The sequence below is a fragment of the Coffea arabica genome, chromosome 7e, assembly GCF_036785885.1.
Source record: "Coffea arabica cultivar ET-39 chromosome 7e, Coffea Arabica ET-39 HiFi, whole genome shotgun sequence".
Taxonomy (NCBI): domain Eukaryota; kingdom Viridiplantae; phylum Streptophyta; class Magnoliopsida; order Gentianales; family Rubiaceae; genus Coffea; species Coffea arabica.
This window is the reverse complement of record NC_092323.1, coordinates 716182-729894: the sequence shown is the minus strand read 5'-3', so window position 1 is coordinate 729894 and position 13713 is coordinate 716182. Positions and strand designations below refer to the sequence as shown.

Below are 13713 nucleotides of genomic sequence, written 5' to 3'. Positions count from 1 at the left end.
GTTTTTTCAGAAAGGTACATGATTTTCATTTTCAGTAGTCATATCATAAAGAGATTTTACAAAGGAAAAAAATATATGTAATATTAGCAATTGATGAATTGATTTTATTGTTGATTTTAGAAAGTAAATGATTTTCAATTTCAGCAGCTCATGCCCCAGAGATTGTACGATGGAAAAAGAATACTGAATATGTATTATTAGCAATTGATGCATTTGATTTTTTTGGAATTCAAGCTGGTCTAAGGGAAGTTTATGGAACAACAAATTTGAGGCCTGCACTGTAAGTGTAAATCTAAATCAATTTTAGTTCATTTTGTCCGCACTAGATATGTGTTTCATTTTCATGACACCCGTAAGTTCCTTGGAAAACATTTCACGATATCTTCTCGTCTTGGGAAAAATTTCTAAGAGACGGTCGTCATTTCCTGTCATCTGCCTTAGGCTCCTCTAAATTTTCTTTTCACCAGAGGATTGCCTAACACTCACACAGAGACACACACTCACACACACATTTCTCTCTCTCTTCTCTCCATTATAAATAATTTTTTTTTTAATAATTTCTTTCTCACAGCCCCTCATCTCAGCTAGGATTTCCATTGCCCCTTTTTTTAATTTTTATTTTACTACTATTTAAAAGGAGTGGAATAACCAAGAAAAGGGCAAAGAGGAGAGGGACCTCTGGGGTAGTGAGAGAGAAAGAGAGAGAAGAGGATGAGCATATCCTCTGTTTTTATTGTGGACATACATATTTATTCCTCTTCTTAGATCTTATTGGTTTCATCCTCATCAATTCCTTCTCATCTGGGCTATCCTTCAAATGGTGAGATTGCTTCAAAAATTGATTCTTTTCTAGCTCGTCTTGATTAAATCTGTAAAATTTTGATCTTTGTTAGCAGATTTTGTATTGGGCTTCTGATCTATGCGAATTATATTTCTCTCAGAGGTGCTGGATTGAGTTTTAATTGATGCATGAAGGATCCGATGATCCTGGATTTTTTCCAACTTTTCCCACGTGCTATTTGATCGGTGTCTTTGCTGGGCTCTGCCTGATTTTCTGGATAAGGTCAGATTTTTGTTCATCTTTCTCTTCCATCCCACATTTGGATCTGTTTTGCTTCATATCTGATGCGGACTGTTGCAGTCTCCTGTTTTTAATAATCTGTGTCATCAACTCTTTTTGATGTTTACAATTGTGCTAATTGCCAATTGATTTACTCCTTTCCTGAGGTTTGGACGATTGTTATTTGATTGTTATAGCGTTTTGTTAGATTGTCAGTTTTTGCATTTTCTTTGTAAGGTGCTGTTGTATTTGAATTGAGGATGCTGATGATTTAATTGTTTGCAGAAAGGATGGAATCAGATCTCGGTAAGCTGTTCATCGGTGGGATTTCTTGGGATACGGATGAGGATCGCTTAAAAGAATATTTCAGAGCGTTTGGTGAAGTGGTAGAGGCAGTGATCATGAGAGACCGCAATACTGGTCGTGCTCGTGGCTTCGGTTTTGTTGTCTTTGCTGATCCTGCAGTTGCTGAAAGAGTGGTTATGGAAAAGCACGTGATTGATGGTCGTACTGTAAGTAGCTTATGTTGTAAATTTCATCGAAACATTACAATGTAGGAGTCATAAACTTTTGTCAAGCAATACTGCTCTGCAATCTGATATTAGTTGGAAGCATGCCATTTGGCATGGAACCTATTCTTAGAGCTTAGCAATAGTAATATTATGTACCTGACAAGCAGGAAAGTGGAAAAACCCATACCTTTGTATGGTTTTTCCTACAAATGTGACATTAAAGATCTGATAATTCAGGCCTCTAGAGTAATGAGCAAATGTCTCCAAGTATATGAAGTCTTTGCTGGCTTTCATTTTCAGGTTGAAGCAAAGAAAGCTGTTCCAAGGGATGATAAACACATAATAAATAGAAATAGTAGTAGCATTCAAGGATCACCAGGTCCTGGACGCACCAAAAAGATTTTTGTAGGAGGCTTAGCATCTACAGTCAATGAGAGTGATTTCAAGAAATATTTTGAGCAGTTTGGTAATATTACAGATGTTGTAGTGATGTATGACCACAACACCCAAAGGCCACGTGGCTTTGGCTTCATAACGTATGATTCAGAAGATGCAGTGGACAGGGTGTTACATAAAACCTTTCATGAGCTCAATGGAAAGATGGTTGAGGTAAAGCGGGCTGTTCCGAAAGAGCTATCTCCAGGGCCTAGCCGTAGTCCCCTTGTTGGATACAACTATGGTTTCAATAGAGCAAATAACTTCCTTAACAGCTATGCACAAGGATATAATCTGAGTTCACTTGGAGGCTATGGTGTCAGGATGGATAGTAGATTTAATCCAGTTGCTAGTGGTCGCACTGGCTTCTCTCAAATTGGTTCTCCTGCTTATGGAATGGGTGTGAATCTGGACCCAGCATTGAGTCCTGGTTTTGGTGGGGGTTCGAGCTTTAGTAACAATCTTGGTTATGGGAGGGTTTTGAACCCCTATTTTGGTGGCAATTCAAGCAGGTACAGCACTCCAATTGGATACAACACAAGCAGTAGCAGAGGAGATTCATTTTTAAGTTCATCATCTAGGAACTTATGGGGAAATGGTGGTCTGAATAATTCTGCAAATACTGCCAGCACTGGTTCATACCTGGGCTCTGGAAGTGGTGGCTTTGGAGTCTTTGGAGTCAATGGAGCAAACTGGGGCTCTTCTGTTTCTGCTCCTGTTGGTGGTAATTCTTCTAATTATGGCACTGGAAATGCTGGGTTCAGAGGTGGAGAAAACAGTTATGGCCTAGGATCTGGAGGAATTGGAAGAAGCAGTGGGACAGGTGTAGCTACAGCATCATCATTTGCTGGGTCTAGTGATGTTTATGAGGGGTCTTATGAAAATTTGTACCGCAGTGGGTCAATGTATGGTGATGCTACTTGGCAGTCTGCATCCTCTGAGGTAGATGGTACTGGTTCATTTGGTTATGGACTTGGAAATTCATCAGACGTTACACCTAAGGACTCTGAAGGTTATGTTGGAGGTTATACTATTGCAAATAGGCAATCTAATAGAGGTAATCCTTTTATATGCCATTACATAATTAACTCAAATATGTTGCATTTTAACTATATATTGGAACTTTTCCAGTGATCACAATGTATCCTTGATTTTTTTTTTCTTGGTGCTTTCTTCCTTTTCAGTTATGGTGAAATTTTTTTTTGTACAGATGAAAATTCTTCTCTTAGCATTCTCTGGGTTATATGAGTAACTTGTTTATCAAAATCTCTCTCTTGGTATGCTGTTGTAACACCAGAAAAAAAAGAGATCAAATGAAAATCATATCCTGCACTTGTTTGCACTTGGGGGATTTAATACTTTAATTGGTAACCATTATTAATAGCACAATGCATCACTGCTTTGAAGAATCACCAGAAGGCTCACCTTTAGCTAATTGTATATTTAAGCTAAAAAACTCGAGTTATTAAGCCAGAAAGAGAATCAATTATCTTTCTGTGCTAAAGTTGAATTGGACTGTATTTAGCTGAATCGAAACTTGAAGAGGAAGGCAATGGTCCTAACTTTAGTTTTAGAATCCTACCGTTCTGCTAATCGGCGTGATTTACAGATGTGGGTGACCAATGTAACAAAGAGTAAAGAATGGAGTACTCCTTGAGACTTGCTATCTTGCAGCTCGTGGAGAAATGGCCTCAGTTGAAATGTGTCAACCTTTTGAAATTTACATGCTTAAGACGTGTATCGTGTGTGAGCTAAACATATATTCTTTACTAACATGTGTTCCATCAAATCAAAGAGGTAAAATTGAGGTTTTTCGAACTTGTTATTATGTTTAGGTCCTGAATGTGGACATTACACAGGGTATCTATGTTGATAGTTGTGGAAAGGATACTTAGACAGGATGAACAAAGCAACAGCTTAGTTGCTTTATTCAATCGGGAAATGTATAGGGCTGAGGTGTGGGATGAAGGAAACTGAGAGCTCATCTGTATGCATCTATCTGTAGACTGTGGCAGTGTTCTTATATTCCTGTGCTCCATGAACTCAACAGCTTGATGATTAATTTAGGTTTTTTTTGCTTATTATCTTTTAAATGCTTTATCTGCTTTTGATTCAGTGATTAAGTATCTTAAAGTATCTGGAGCAAGGTTCTGATATTTGTTTTTCCTTTTCTTTCTTAATTTCCACAGGGATTGCTGCATAGGAAATTTTATTATTTGAATGTCTGAGGATAATAGTAGAAGAAAGAGACTCAAGTGAAACAGGTGGCCAGTTGAGTTGCATATGTGTTTTCCAAAAATATTTCAGCTTACAAGGACTTTGATCATATAGAGCTAACGGGGGGGCGGGTCTTATTCAACGTATACATATTCACAGAGAGAGAGAGAGAGAGAGAGAGAGAGAGAGAGAGAGAGCAGTTTCAAGGGATTTTGTGGTGGTTTGAGATTTGATTTTCTAATATAATTTAGGTTCCTTTGTGGGCATTTGATTGAGATGTAAATGAGTGCGGGATATACTCAGGAGGTCCATTCTAGTTAATGTGTTGTGCATCTCTTCTACAATATGGTACTGCTGGTACTACTACTATATCAAAAGGTAGAGTATTATTTTTTTAATATTCTTTTTCACCTTTTTGGTATCTTGTTTTCCTTTCTGCTGTAATGACTGGCGAAGTTGCTGGCATCTTCTGTTCTCATAGTTTCCTTCTTTTCTGGGAACTGTACTTCTCTCAGATTGTATGTGAGGTTCTGTCTGATTTTCTAGCGTGATTATTAGTAGGGATACCGACCTAGGATCCCCATCAATAAGTTACTGAAGATTTGTGATTCGTTTTGTTTTTGGAGATTAATGTATTCAACGTGTTTAAAACTTTTGTTTGGACATTATTGAATGGATGGCTGAGCATGAATAGAATTCCACTTTCTGTCTTCATTCTATTTCTCAATTTCTTTTTCCTTGTCAGGGCTGATAATTTTCCACTCTGTTCCTTTGACATTCTCCATGATTTGCAGAATCAATGAGGGTTTTCATAACGCGTAAGAAACTAAAGACTTTGCTTGGGAAGGCAATAAAAATTGTAGAGATGTCGTCAGTTTTGATGGAATTCATAACCTGTGAGGGAGGTTACTAATACAGTACTAATTTTGAGCCTGCTTGTGGGGGTGGTGTGAATTTTGTGGGAGTGGTCAGGTAAGACTCCCTGAAACTTTTACCAAATTTTAAGCCTGATGGTGGTTCTCGTGATGTAGGTAGGTATTTTTTTTGATGCAGTATAACAGCAACATTACATCTTATAGCCCACTCTAGTAGAAGATACCTGGAGTTTTCTAGGTACTAGTTCTTAAGAGAAGAGACACGACAGGAGTTTTCTTCTTTTTGGTTGATAAAATAAGAAAAATATGCTTTGCATTATCTAGGTTGCTAGATATCTCATCGTCTGTCTAACACGAGGTAGTCAGCAAAGTTCGAAGTAGGGAAGGAAATTCCACGGAGACTCCAATTAGTGCATGGAGCAATATTGAAAGGAGGAGCATGTTTTGTCACCTTTCCGAATTCGTCAGTGTCGCCTTGCTTAATAAGTGAATTAATTAACACGGGCTGCTGTACAAAGGCAGATTAGTCTTGTGCGATCCAATAGTAGTATCGTAATCATTTATCTTGGGTCCAGAAACAAAGGAAGTGGAACGCTTGTTGATCAGGAATAGTAGTGCGTGAGGAGTAGGTGGTATTTGATCGAGGGGGCAGTTGATCTGATGTTGTTTAAGTCTTGATGCAGTGGGAAGAGGAGAGCCGTTTTCCCTCCGTCAAATCTCATTTATTGTCGAACGTTAAAACGTCTTTCGTCGCACGTTTCTTGGCGGAAAAGCAACTTTGATGGTTATTTTAGCCATCGCATCGCCAACCAGCACCAGTCTAGTAACTATTAGCCAGCCAGCCAGCCATTATTATTATTATTATTATTATTATTATTGTTATTATTATTATTATTATTGCGTTTGGTTGGTAGATTATTTTGGATAATTTTTTTATTTTAAAAAAATATTTACTGAAATATTTTTTTTTAATAATGTGATGTATGTGAAACAAAAACATGATTGAAAGATGTGTCGATGATGTAATTAAATGAATTTTTGCAAATGACACGCACTGTATTGAAACAGAATTTAAAACTTGTAGTTTTTGATTAATTACAATTCAAATAAGATTATAGTAGTAGTGTCGTTGTTTGTCTAATTAGTTATTATTTTATTGGTCAAAGGATAAAGGGAAAGAATTTTGTGAGGCCGGCCGAGCACCAATAATACAATAATAATAATGTCCTCCTTAACTAACTTTTTCCCTTTCCCTCCCCCGTGCGCGCTGCGGCAACCCCAATGAGCTAAATAAATATTTCAGGGCTTAACTACTTTTTGCCTTTTCCCTCCTGGCAATACGAACGAGGATGTGTTTGAATTGCAATTTTTTTTTTTTTAGAAAAAAATACTGTAACGATTTGATATATATATATATATATTTGAGATAAAAAAGATAATTAAAAAATATGTTCACGAAAAACGTAGCAATTTTTCTTTGAAAATTTGCGATCCAAATACTAGTAATGAGGGTGTATTCCATCTCAACAAATAATAAAAAGCATTTCAAGCGCCACCGTGTGGAACAGAGTCCCTAATACGAGTCCGTAAGCACAGGTTCAAATCATCAAAGGGCCCAAAATGGAAAAGGACCCGGACTGACTGATCATTAGTCTCGTTTTTATTCCTGGGCGATCATGTGTGGGTGTGGGCCTGAGGAGAACGTTGCTTTGGTCAACAACAAAAGAAAATGCATATACAAAACATTCTTTATGGTGTGTTAATCCGTTGTGTTTTTTCATTTTATATCTATGATTATGACTATGAGAATAATAATAAGGGATAATTTCAGAAACCTCCCCTGAGGTTTCTGACAGTCTCAAGGACCTCCCCTGAAGTTTCGAAAATCCCTTATACCTCCCCTGTCAGATTATTGGGACCCAAAATGACAACATGGACGTTAAATTGATAGAAATATCCCTGTTGTTGAAGTAATATATTCTGATAATAATATGAGTTAATTAGTGAAATGTCTAATACATAGGATTAACTAACTTAACTGGAACATTTTAATCAGTTCTCGTAAATGGATCCTTAGATGAAAACGATTTTCAACTTTCTCATTTTCTCATATTTTGTGTCCTTCAATTTTGCAAGATTATGGTGGATTGTCTTTTAATTTGTTTCTTTCCGTCATTTAACTAAGCATAGGGTTTTGCTTAATAAAGTAATTTATTTCAATAACTTCCCACTTTCTCTTAAAACTTTTCTTGCTAATCAAATGGACCCCGAAAAGTAACCTTTTTTTTTTTTAAATAACTTCATTTTACTGCACTCTACTCTTTTTTTGGGTCAAAATTACCCTTCCCTCCATCGTATGTCTCGACTCTGCCTGCGTATTCCCTCCCTTCTGAAATGTTCAACAGAAGGGTTGAAGGGGAAAACCGCTCAAATACAAAAAGAGCTTGAGAAAGTACTTAGTAGCCTCTCTTGAATAGTTCGGTTGGTCACGTACCCTCCTTCTCAGGAAGCGTTGTCCATCTCCTTCACTAGGATTCGAGTCTCAGAGTTAACGTGTTCGAGAGGATGGGGTCTCTCCTCTCGGACCGTAGGGGATTAGTAGAGCCGAAAGTCCGATATCCCTGCGTCGCGTCTGAAAAAAAAGAAAAAAAAGAAAAGTACTTAGTACGTTTACATGCAAGCATTTTACACTCTTAGCCCTTGGACAAAGAATAATAAGTCGCTGCCGCGCACTTGGCCATCTCTCGATGCTTCCTTGGATTCTTTATTCTTCCCATGGGAAAGGATCAACAATTCTAACAGGTCAAAAGTTGCAGACTGCTTTACAGCCTAACCTCCATCTTTTGTCTTTAGAGCTTCATTAATCAAATATTAATCGAATATTACATTCCAGTTTTACGCCAAAAGCATGTAGAAAGAAGGCAAATTATACAGTAGAAATGGACCCTTGTGTCTGCACAATCACACATGGGATTGTTGACGAAATGGAGACAATGCACAACCTGAAAACGAATTCCACACTCGGGAAGCGAAAAGCATCATAAAGACCCCCATTGGGATTTTATGGACAGAAAAAAAAAATAAAAGAAGGTTAAAGAATCTTGTGTGAAGAGCCTGAGTGCAAGAGAAGCTAAATGGAACCTTTTTGCCAATTCCACAAACACTGGCGCAGTTTTAGTCTTTTAGCCGAAAGGTGGCTGGATACACAGGAATAACTTCTTCATCATTCATCAAGGAAACCAACAAGATACTACTGTTTTAGTGTTTAAACTATTCTATCAACCAGTTCTTTTGTTTTCTAACGAAATCAGTCCTAGGAAAGATAGTCATTGCCTGTATTCCGTAGCTTATGCTTATCTCGTTAATCTTTAGGCAGTTCTCTTCGTACGATGGCATCAAGTCATTGTGTAAGAGATCTTCAATGGGTTCTGCAAGCGCTGAATTCTGGAAGTCTCAACCTGCACAGCATCTCCTTCTACCTATCTCAACCAACTTCAGGTTGTCACCAAGAAACAGAAAACTCCGTAAACATAAATATTTCGAATGACAGTCTGCAATACTTTGGTCGCCTGCTTGCCATTCTTGGATCAGCTGAAAACTCAAGTTCTTTGAGAAATTTGGAGTTCCACGACGTTGAATGGGAGTTACAGCAAGTAAGAGACCTTGGTTTGTCACTTGAGAATTCCTCAAATATTAAGCTGCTGGTGTTTCGAAGAAATAGGTTCGACATGGAATGCTTATCAGGGCTTTCAGACATTATAAGAAAGAATGGAGTCATCAAAGAAATCATGCTTTCTGAATCAAGAATTGGACCAATTGGAGCCACCCTGCTTGCTTCGGCACTTAAGGTAAATGGCAGCTTAGAAGAGTTGCAGATATGGGAAGACTCAATTGGATCCAGAGGGGCGGAGGAACTGTCTAAAATGATTGAAGCGAACTCAACTCTGAAGCTGCTGACAATTTTTGACTTCAAGGCATTCACAGCAACACCACTAATTTCAGCAGTTTTAGCGAGGAACAGATCCATGGAAGTTCACATTTGGAGCGGAGACAGTCGTGAAAAAAGTTTCAAGGTGGTTGAGTTTGTGCCTGAGAATAGCACACTTCGTATTTACCGCCTTGGTGTTTCAGGTGCTTGCAGGGTTGCTTGTGCTTTGGGGTGCAATTCAACTGTGAGATCACTTGACTTGACTGGTGTCAGGCTGAAGTCGCGGTGGGCAAAAGAATTCCGATGGGTGTTGGAACAGAACCGAAGCCTCAAAGAGGTTAATTTGTCAAAAACATGCCTGAAGGACAAGGGAATTATCTACGTTGCAGCTGGACTCTTCAAAAACCAGAGTTTGAATAGTTTGTATCTTGATGGAAACTGGTTTGGAGGAATTGGTGTAGAACATTTACTTTGCCCTTTGAGCAGGTTCTCTTCACTGCAAAATCAGGCAAATATTACTCTGAAGTCACTGACTTTTGGGGGAGGTAGAACAAAAATTGGCAAGGATGGGCTAGCAGCAATAGTACAGATGACAACCACCAACCAGACTTTGACCAGATTAGGAATATATGATGATCAGAGTTTAAGGCCAGATGACATTATCAGAATCTTCAAGTGTTTGGAGAGGAATGCCAGTCTAAGGTGCTTGTCTTTAAAAGGTTGCGGAGGAGTGGATGGTGACCTGGTGCTGCAAACTATAATGGGAACATTACAGGTGAATCCTTGGATTGAGGATGTTGATCTTGAAAGAACGCCTCTGCACAACAGTGGCAAGGCAGAAGCAGTTTATCAAAGGCTGGGTCAGAGTGAGAGAACAGAACCAGTACCGGACATCGATTTGCTAAAGGATATGCAAATGACAGCACCCAAGAGCTGTAGGGTCTTCATCTGTGGGCAAGAAAATGCTGGTAAGATACACGCTATCCCTGCAAAGACTACATTCCATGAAAAAGTTCATGTGCAATGTATTTTCTTACCCGGACAGGTTAAAGTCAAATATTTCATGCTTTTGGTTTTATGTGCAGGTAAAACGACGCTGTGCACTTCCATTCACCAGCATTTTTCTTCGAGAAAGTTGCCATACCTGAACCAAGTAAGAACTCTGGTAACGCCGGTGGAGCAAGCCATTAGACCAGTCGGAATAAAAATAACATCATTCAAAGATGAAGACACAAGGATCTCAATGTGGAACCTTGCTGGGCAGCATGAGTTTTATTCACTCCATGATCTAATGTTTCCCGGGCATGGAAGTGCATCCTTTTTCCTCATCACTTCCAGCTTATTTAGGAAACCAAATAACCGGGAACCAAAGAATTCAAGTGAAATAGAAGAAGATATCTTGTACTGGCTGAGATTTATAGTGTCTAACTCAAGAAGAGCTGTGCAGCAATGCATGCTACCAAGTGTAACTGTGGTGCTCACACACTATGACAAAATCAGTCAAACTTCACAGAACATGCAGCAGACTGTGAATTTAATTCAGAGACTAAGAGATAAGTTTCAAGGTTATGTTGAATTCTATCCAACTATATTTACAGTTGATGCAAGAGCATCTGCATCAGTGAGTAAATTAGCTCATCACCTACTAAAGACTAGTAAAACAGTTCTTGAAAGAGTCCCTAGGGTTTACGAGCTCTGCAATGACCTTGTGGAAATACTTTCAAGGTGGAGACAGGAGAATCACAATAAGCCAGCAATGAAGTGGAAAGAGTTTGGTGATCTATGCCAAGTCAAGGTTCCGTACCTAAGGATTCGATCCAGACATGATAACAAGGAGAAAGTGGAAATGAAAAGAAGAGCTGTTGCTGTCTGTCTTCATCATATAGGTGAAGTGATTTACTTCGAGGAACTTGGATTCCTTATTTTAGATTGTGAGTGGTTTTGTAGTGACGTACTTAGTCAGCTAATCAGATTAGACAACAGCAAGCAGAGCTCATTGGAGAATAAAGGATTCATAAGCAGAGAAGTGCTTGAGAAGATTTTAAGAGGCAGCTTACATAGCCAGATTCCTGGAATTGGCTCAAAGGTTTTTGAGAATCTGGAAGCTAGTGATCTTGTGAAAATGATGCTTAAATTGGAACTATGTTATCAGCAAGACCAATCAGATCCCAACTCATTGTTGCTCATACCCTCTATCCTAGATGAAGGAAGGTGGAGAGCACAAAGATGGCAAGTAAACACACCTGATTGCATTTATGCAGGCAGACATCTCGAGTGCGATGACTCAAGTCATATGTTTCTCACCCCAGGCTTCTTCCCCCGCTTGCAGGTAAGAATCTTCTTCTATATCATATTTTAGTTCTCCCCTTACCTTTCAGCTATTGCTAAGAAGAAAAAAGGAATTTCAATATCAAAGAGATTTTTCATCCTGCATAGATAAGAAAGAAACTCAGTATGCCCAGGTGATGAATACTCCATTTAGTTAATTAGTAGCATTATACTGCTAAAGGAGGGAAATAAACTCAATGTCACACCGGGAAGAACGTGAAAAAGAGCATTATTTTCTTGCACATAATTTTGGTTCAAGTTGTTCCAACTAGATTAGTTTCGTTTTATCACCTTTGCTGGAGTAAAAATTTTATTTGATCTTAGAAAAAATTCAATACATGTCAAGCATGTTATAAATGAGAAACAGATCCTATCTTGCTGTTTTCTTCTATTATAAAAACCTGTCATAGCCTGGTATTCCTCAGTTAATATCTTTGTTTCAAACTATTCTAATTCCTATGTATAAATTTGAGAACTTCTAAGATCATCAAAAAGAGTATTTTCTTACCTTAATTTTGCCTTACTGTTAGCTGATATCCAAAAAGACAATCTGCATGAAATTTGTCAATTAACTGCTTACGTCTGCACTTAGTGGATTCTGTCTGTGAGAACAAATTCGAGAATTGGTATGAATTTCTCACCATATAAAATGGAGATCAATAGTTGGTCTTTTGAAAAGAAAACACTTCCGTGAAATCCAGGTACATTTGCACAACAGGATAGTGAAGGACCATCATGGAGCAACGTATAGCATTGAGAAATACCTCATTTCGATGAGCATCAATGGCATCTATGTACGCATAGAGCTCGGAGGGCAGCTGGGTTACTATATTGATGTGCTTGCTTGCTCCACTAAACACCTAACAGAAACACTCAGACTTTTCCAACAGCTGATAATACCAGCAATTCAGAGTCTCTGCCATGGTGTCACATTGACTGAAAATGTTCTGCGGCCAGAATGTATCACAAATCTAATACCCCCCAGATACAGGAAAGACCAATTCGTGCCTCTGCAGCAGCTAAAACAAGCACTGCTCTCGGTTCCTGCAGACAGCATGTATGACTATCAGCACACATGGGGTCCAGTAGCTGATTCTGGAAAATCCATTCTGGGCTCAGGGTTTGATTATGCTCGAGATCTTCTATCAGACGATGACTTCCGTGAGGTACTTCATTGTAGGTACAATGACCTACACAACCTTGCTGTGGAACTTCAAGTCCCGAATGAAAACAACACAGATGACTCGGATCAGTCCTCAATTACCAGTGAAGGAGCTAATGCCACTGTTGAACCCACATTTGCTGGAATTGCCAAGGGGGTAGAATTAGTTTTGGAGAGACTTAAGATCATTGAACAAGAAATACGAGATGTAAAACAGGAAATTCAAGGCTTGAGATACTATGAACACAGGCTTCTAATAGAGCTGCATCGCAAAGTAAACTACCTTGTGAACTACAACATTCAAGTTGAAGAAAGAAAAGTGCCGAATCTATTCTATTTTGTCCAGACTGAGAATTACTCAAGGAGATTGGTCACTACCATCTTTTCTGGGATGACTGCACTTAGACTGCACATGTTATGTGAATTCCGACGAGAGATGCACGTGGTAGAAGATCAGATTGGATGTGAAATGATGCAGGTCGATAACAGGGCACTGAAATGTCTAGCTCCTCATATGAAAAATTTCATGAAACTCTTAACGTTTGCTCTAAAGATTGGAGCCCATTTAGCAGCAGGGATGGGACAACTGATACCAGATTTGAGCAAGGAAATCTCGCATCTGGTTGACTCTCCCATGCTTTATGGGGGTGCCAGTGCAGCCGCTGCTGGTATTGCGGGTGCTGCCGCACTTGGAGGGAGACACAGAAATAACAGCTCAAGGGACGTTCAGCAAGATCTTAGGGCAGCACAGCAATGGGTAGTGGATTTCTTAAGGGATCGAAGGTGTTCAACTGGAAAAGAAATTACAGAGAAGTTTGGACTATGGCGAGTTAGATACCGGGATGATGGTCAAATTGCATGGGTTTGTAGAAGGCATTTACACTCCAGAGCAAATGAACTAATTGAAGTACCAATTTAAAATTTGTACATCAGTTAGCATGCAACAATTCCTTTTCTTTTTTCCCATGTTAGCAATTGGATTTTCCTTTTTCCTACCAGCATAATTTGTCATCCATTGCAGGCGCAGTGTGTACATTAAAGTCGTCCATCACCTAGCTTCAGCTGCCAGAAGAGGCTGGATCCTATTGGCTGTTAAACATTGATGTGTTAATAATCATTATCAGTTCTGTGAACTAGTGTAGACAAGCAGACTAAATATGAAATATCTCATTTCCTTTTCAGACTGGATTGCAAGT

The 13713-nt window shown here is 38.8% G+C and overlaps 2 protein-coding genes across 3 annotated transcripts; both read left to right on the top strand.

The window, feature by feature from the left end:
* Nucleotides 1-408: 408 nt before the first annotated feature.
* On the top strand, nt 409-4938 carry LOC113690352 (heterogeneous nuclear ribonucleoprotein 1). Of its 2 annotated transcripts, XM_027208209.2 has the most exons (5): nt 409-820; nt 942-1063; nt 1346-1572; nt 1873-3064; nt 4197-4938. In XM_027208209.2, the coding sequence occupies exons 3-5, from the start codon at nt 1351-1353 to the stop codon at nt 4208-4210; spliced, it is 1428 nt and encodes a 475-aa protein (XP_027064010.2). In that variant the 5' UTR covers nt 409-820; nt 942-1063; nt 1346-1350; the 3' UTR covers nt 4211-4938. The 2 variants fall into 2 exon arrangements, with proteins under 2 accessions (XP_027064010.2, XP_071914973.1); XM_072058872.1 differs by lacking the exons at nt 409-820; nt 942-1063 and having other exon boundaries at nt 1321-1572; nt 4197-4622.
* Nucleotides 4939-8182: 3244 nt separating this feature from the next.
* On the top strand, nt 8183-13698 carry LOC113689013 (protein TORNADO 1-like). The gene is made up of 3 exons (XM_027206841.2): nt 8183-9995; nt 10113-11356; nt 12057-13698. Exons 1-3 carry the CDS (start codon nt 8489-8491, stop codon nt 13434-13436), a joined length of 4131 nt encoding a protein of 1376 aa, XP_027062642.2. The 5' UTR covers nt 8183-8488; the 3' UTR covers nt 13437-13698.
* The last annotated feature ends 15 nt before the right edge of the window (nt 13699-13713 follow it).

Coding starts and splice junctions, on each gene's coding strand:
- LOC113690352 (XM_027208209.2), top strand. CDS start 1,351: ATGGAATCAGATCTCGGTAAGCTGTTCATCGGTGGGATTTCTTGGGAT. Junction 1,573..1,872: donor ACGTGATTGATGGTCGTACT/GTAAGTAGCTTA, acceptor TTTCATTTTCAG/GTTGAAGCAAAGAAAGCTGT.
- LOC113689013 (XM_027206841.2), top strand. CDS start 8,489: ATGGCATCAAGTCATTGTGTAAGAGATCTTCAATGGGTTCTGCAAGCG. Junction 9,996..10,112: donor CTGTGGGCAAGAAAATGCTG/GTAAGATACACG, acceptor TTTTATGTGCAG/GTAAAACGACGCTGTGCACT. Junction 11,357..12,056: donor GCTTCTTCCCCCGCTTGCAG/GTAAGAATCTTC, acceptor CGTGAAATCCAG/GTACATTTGCACAACAGGAT.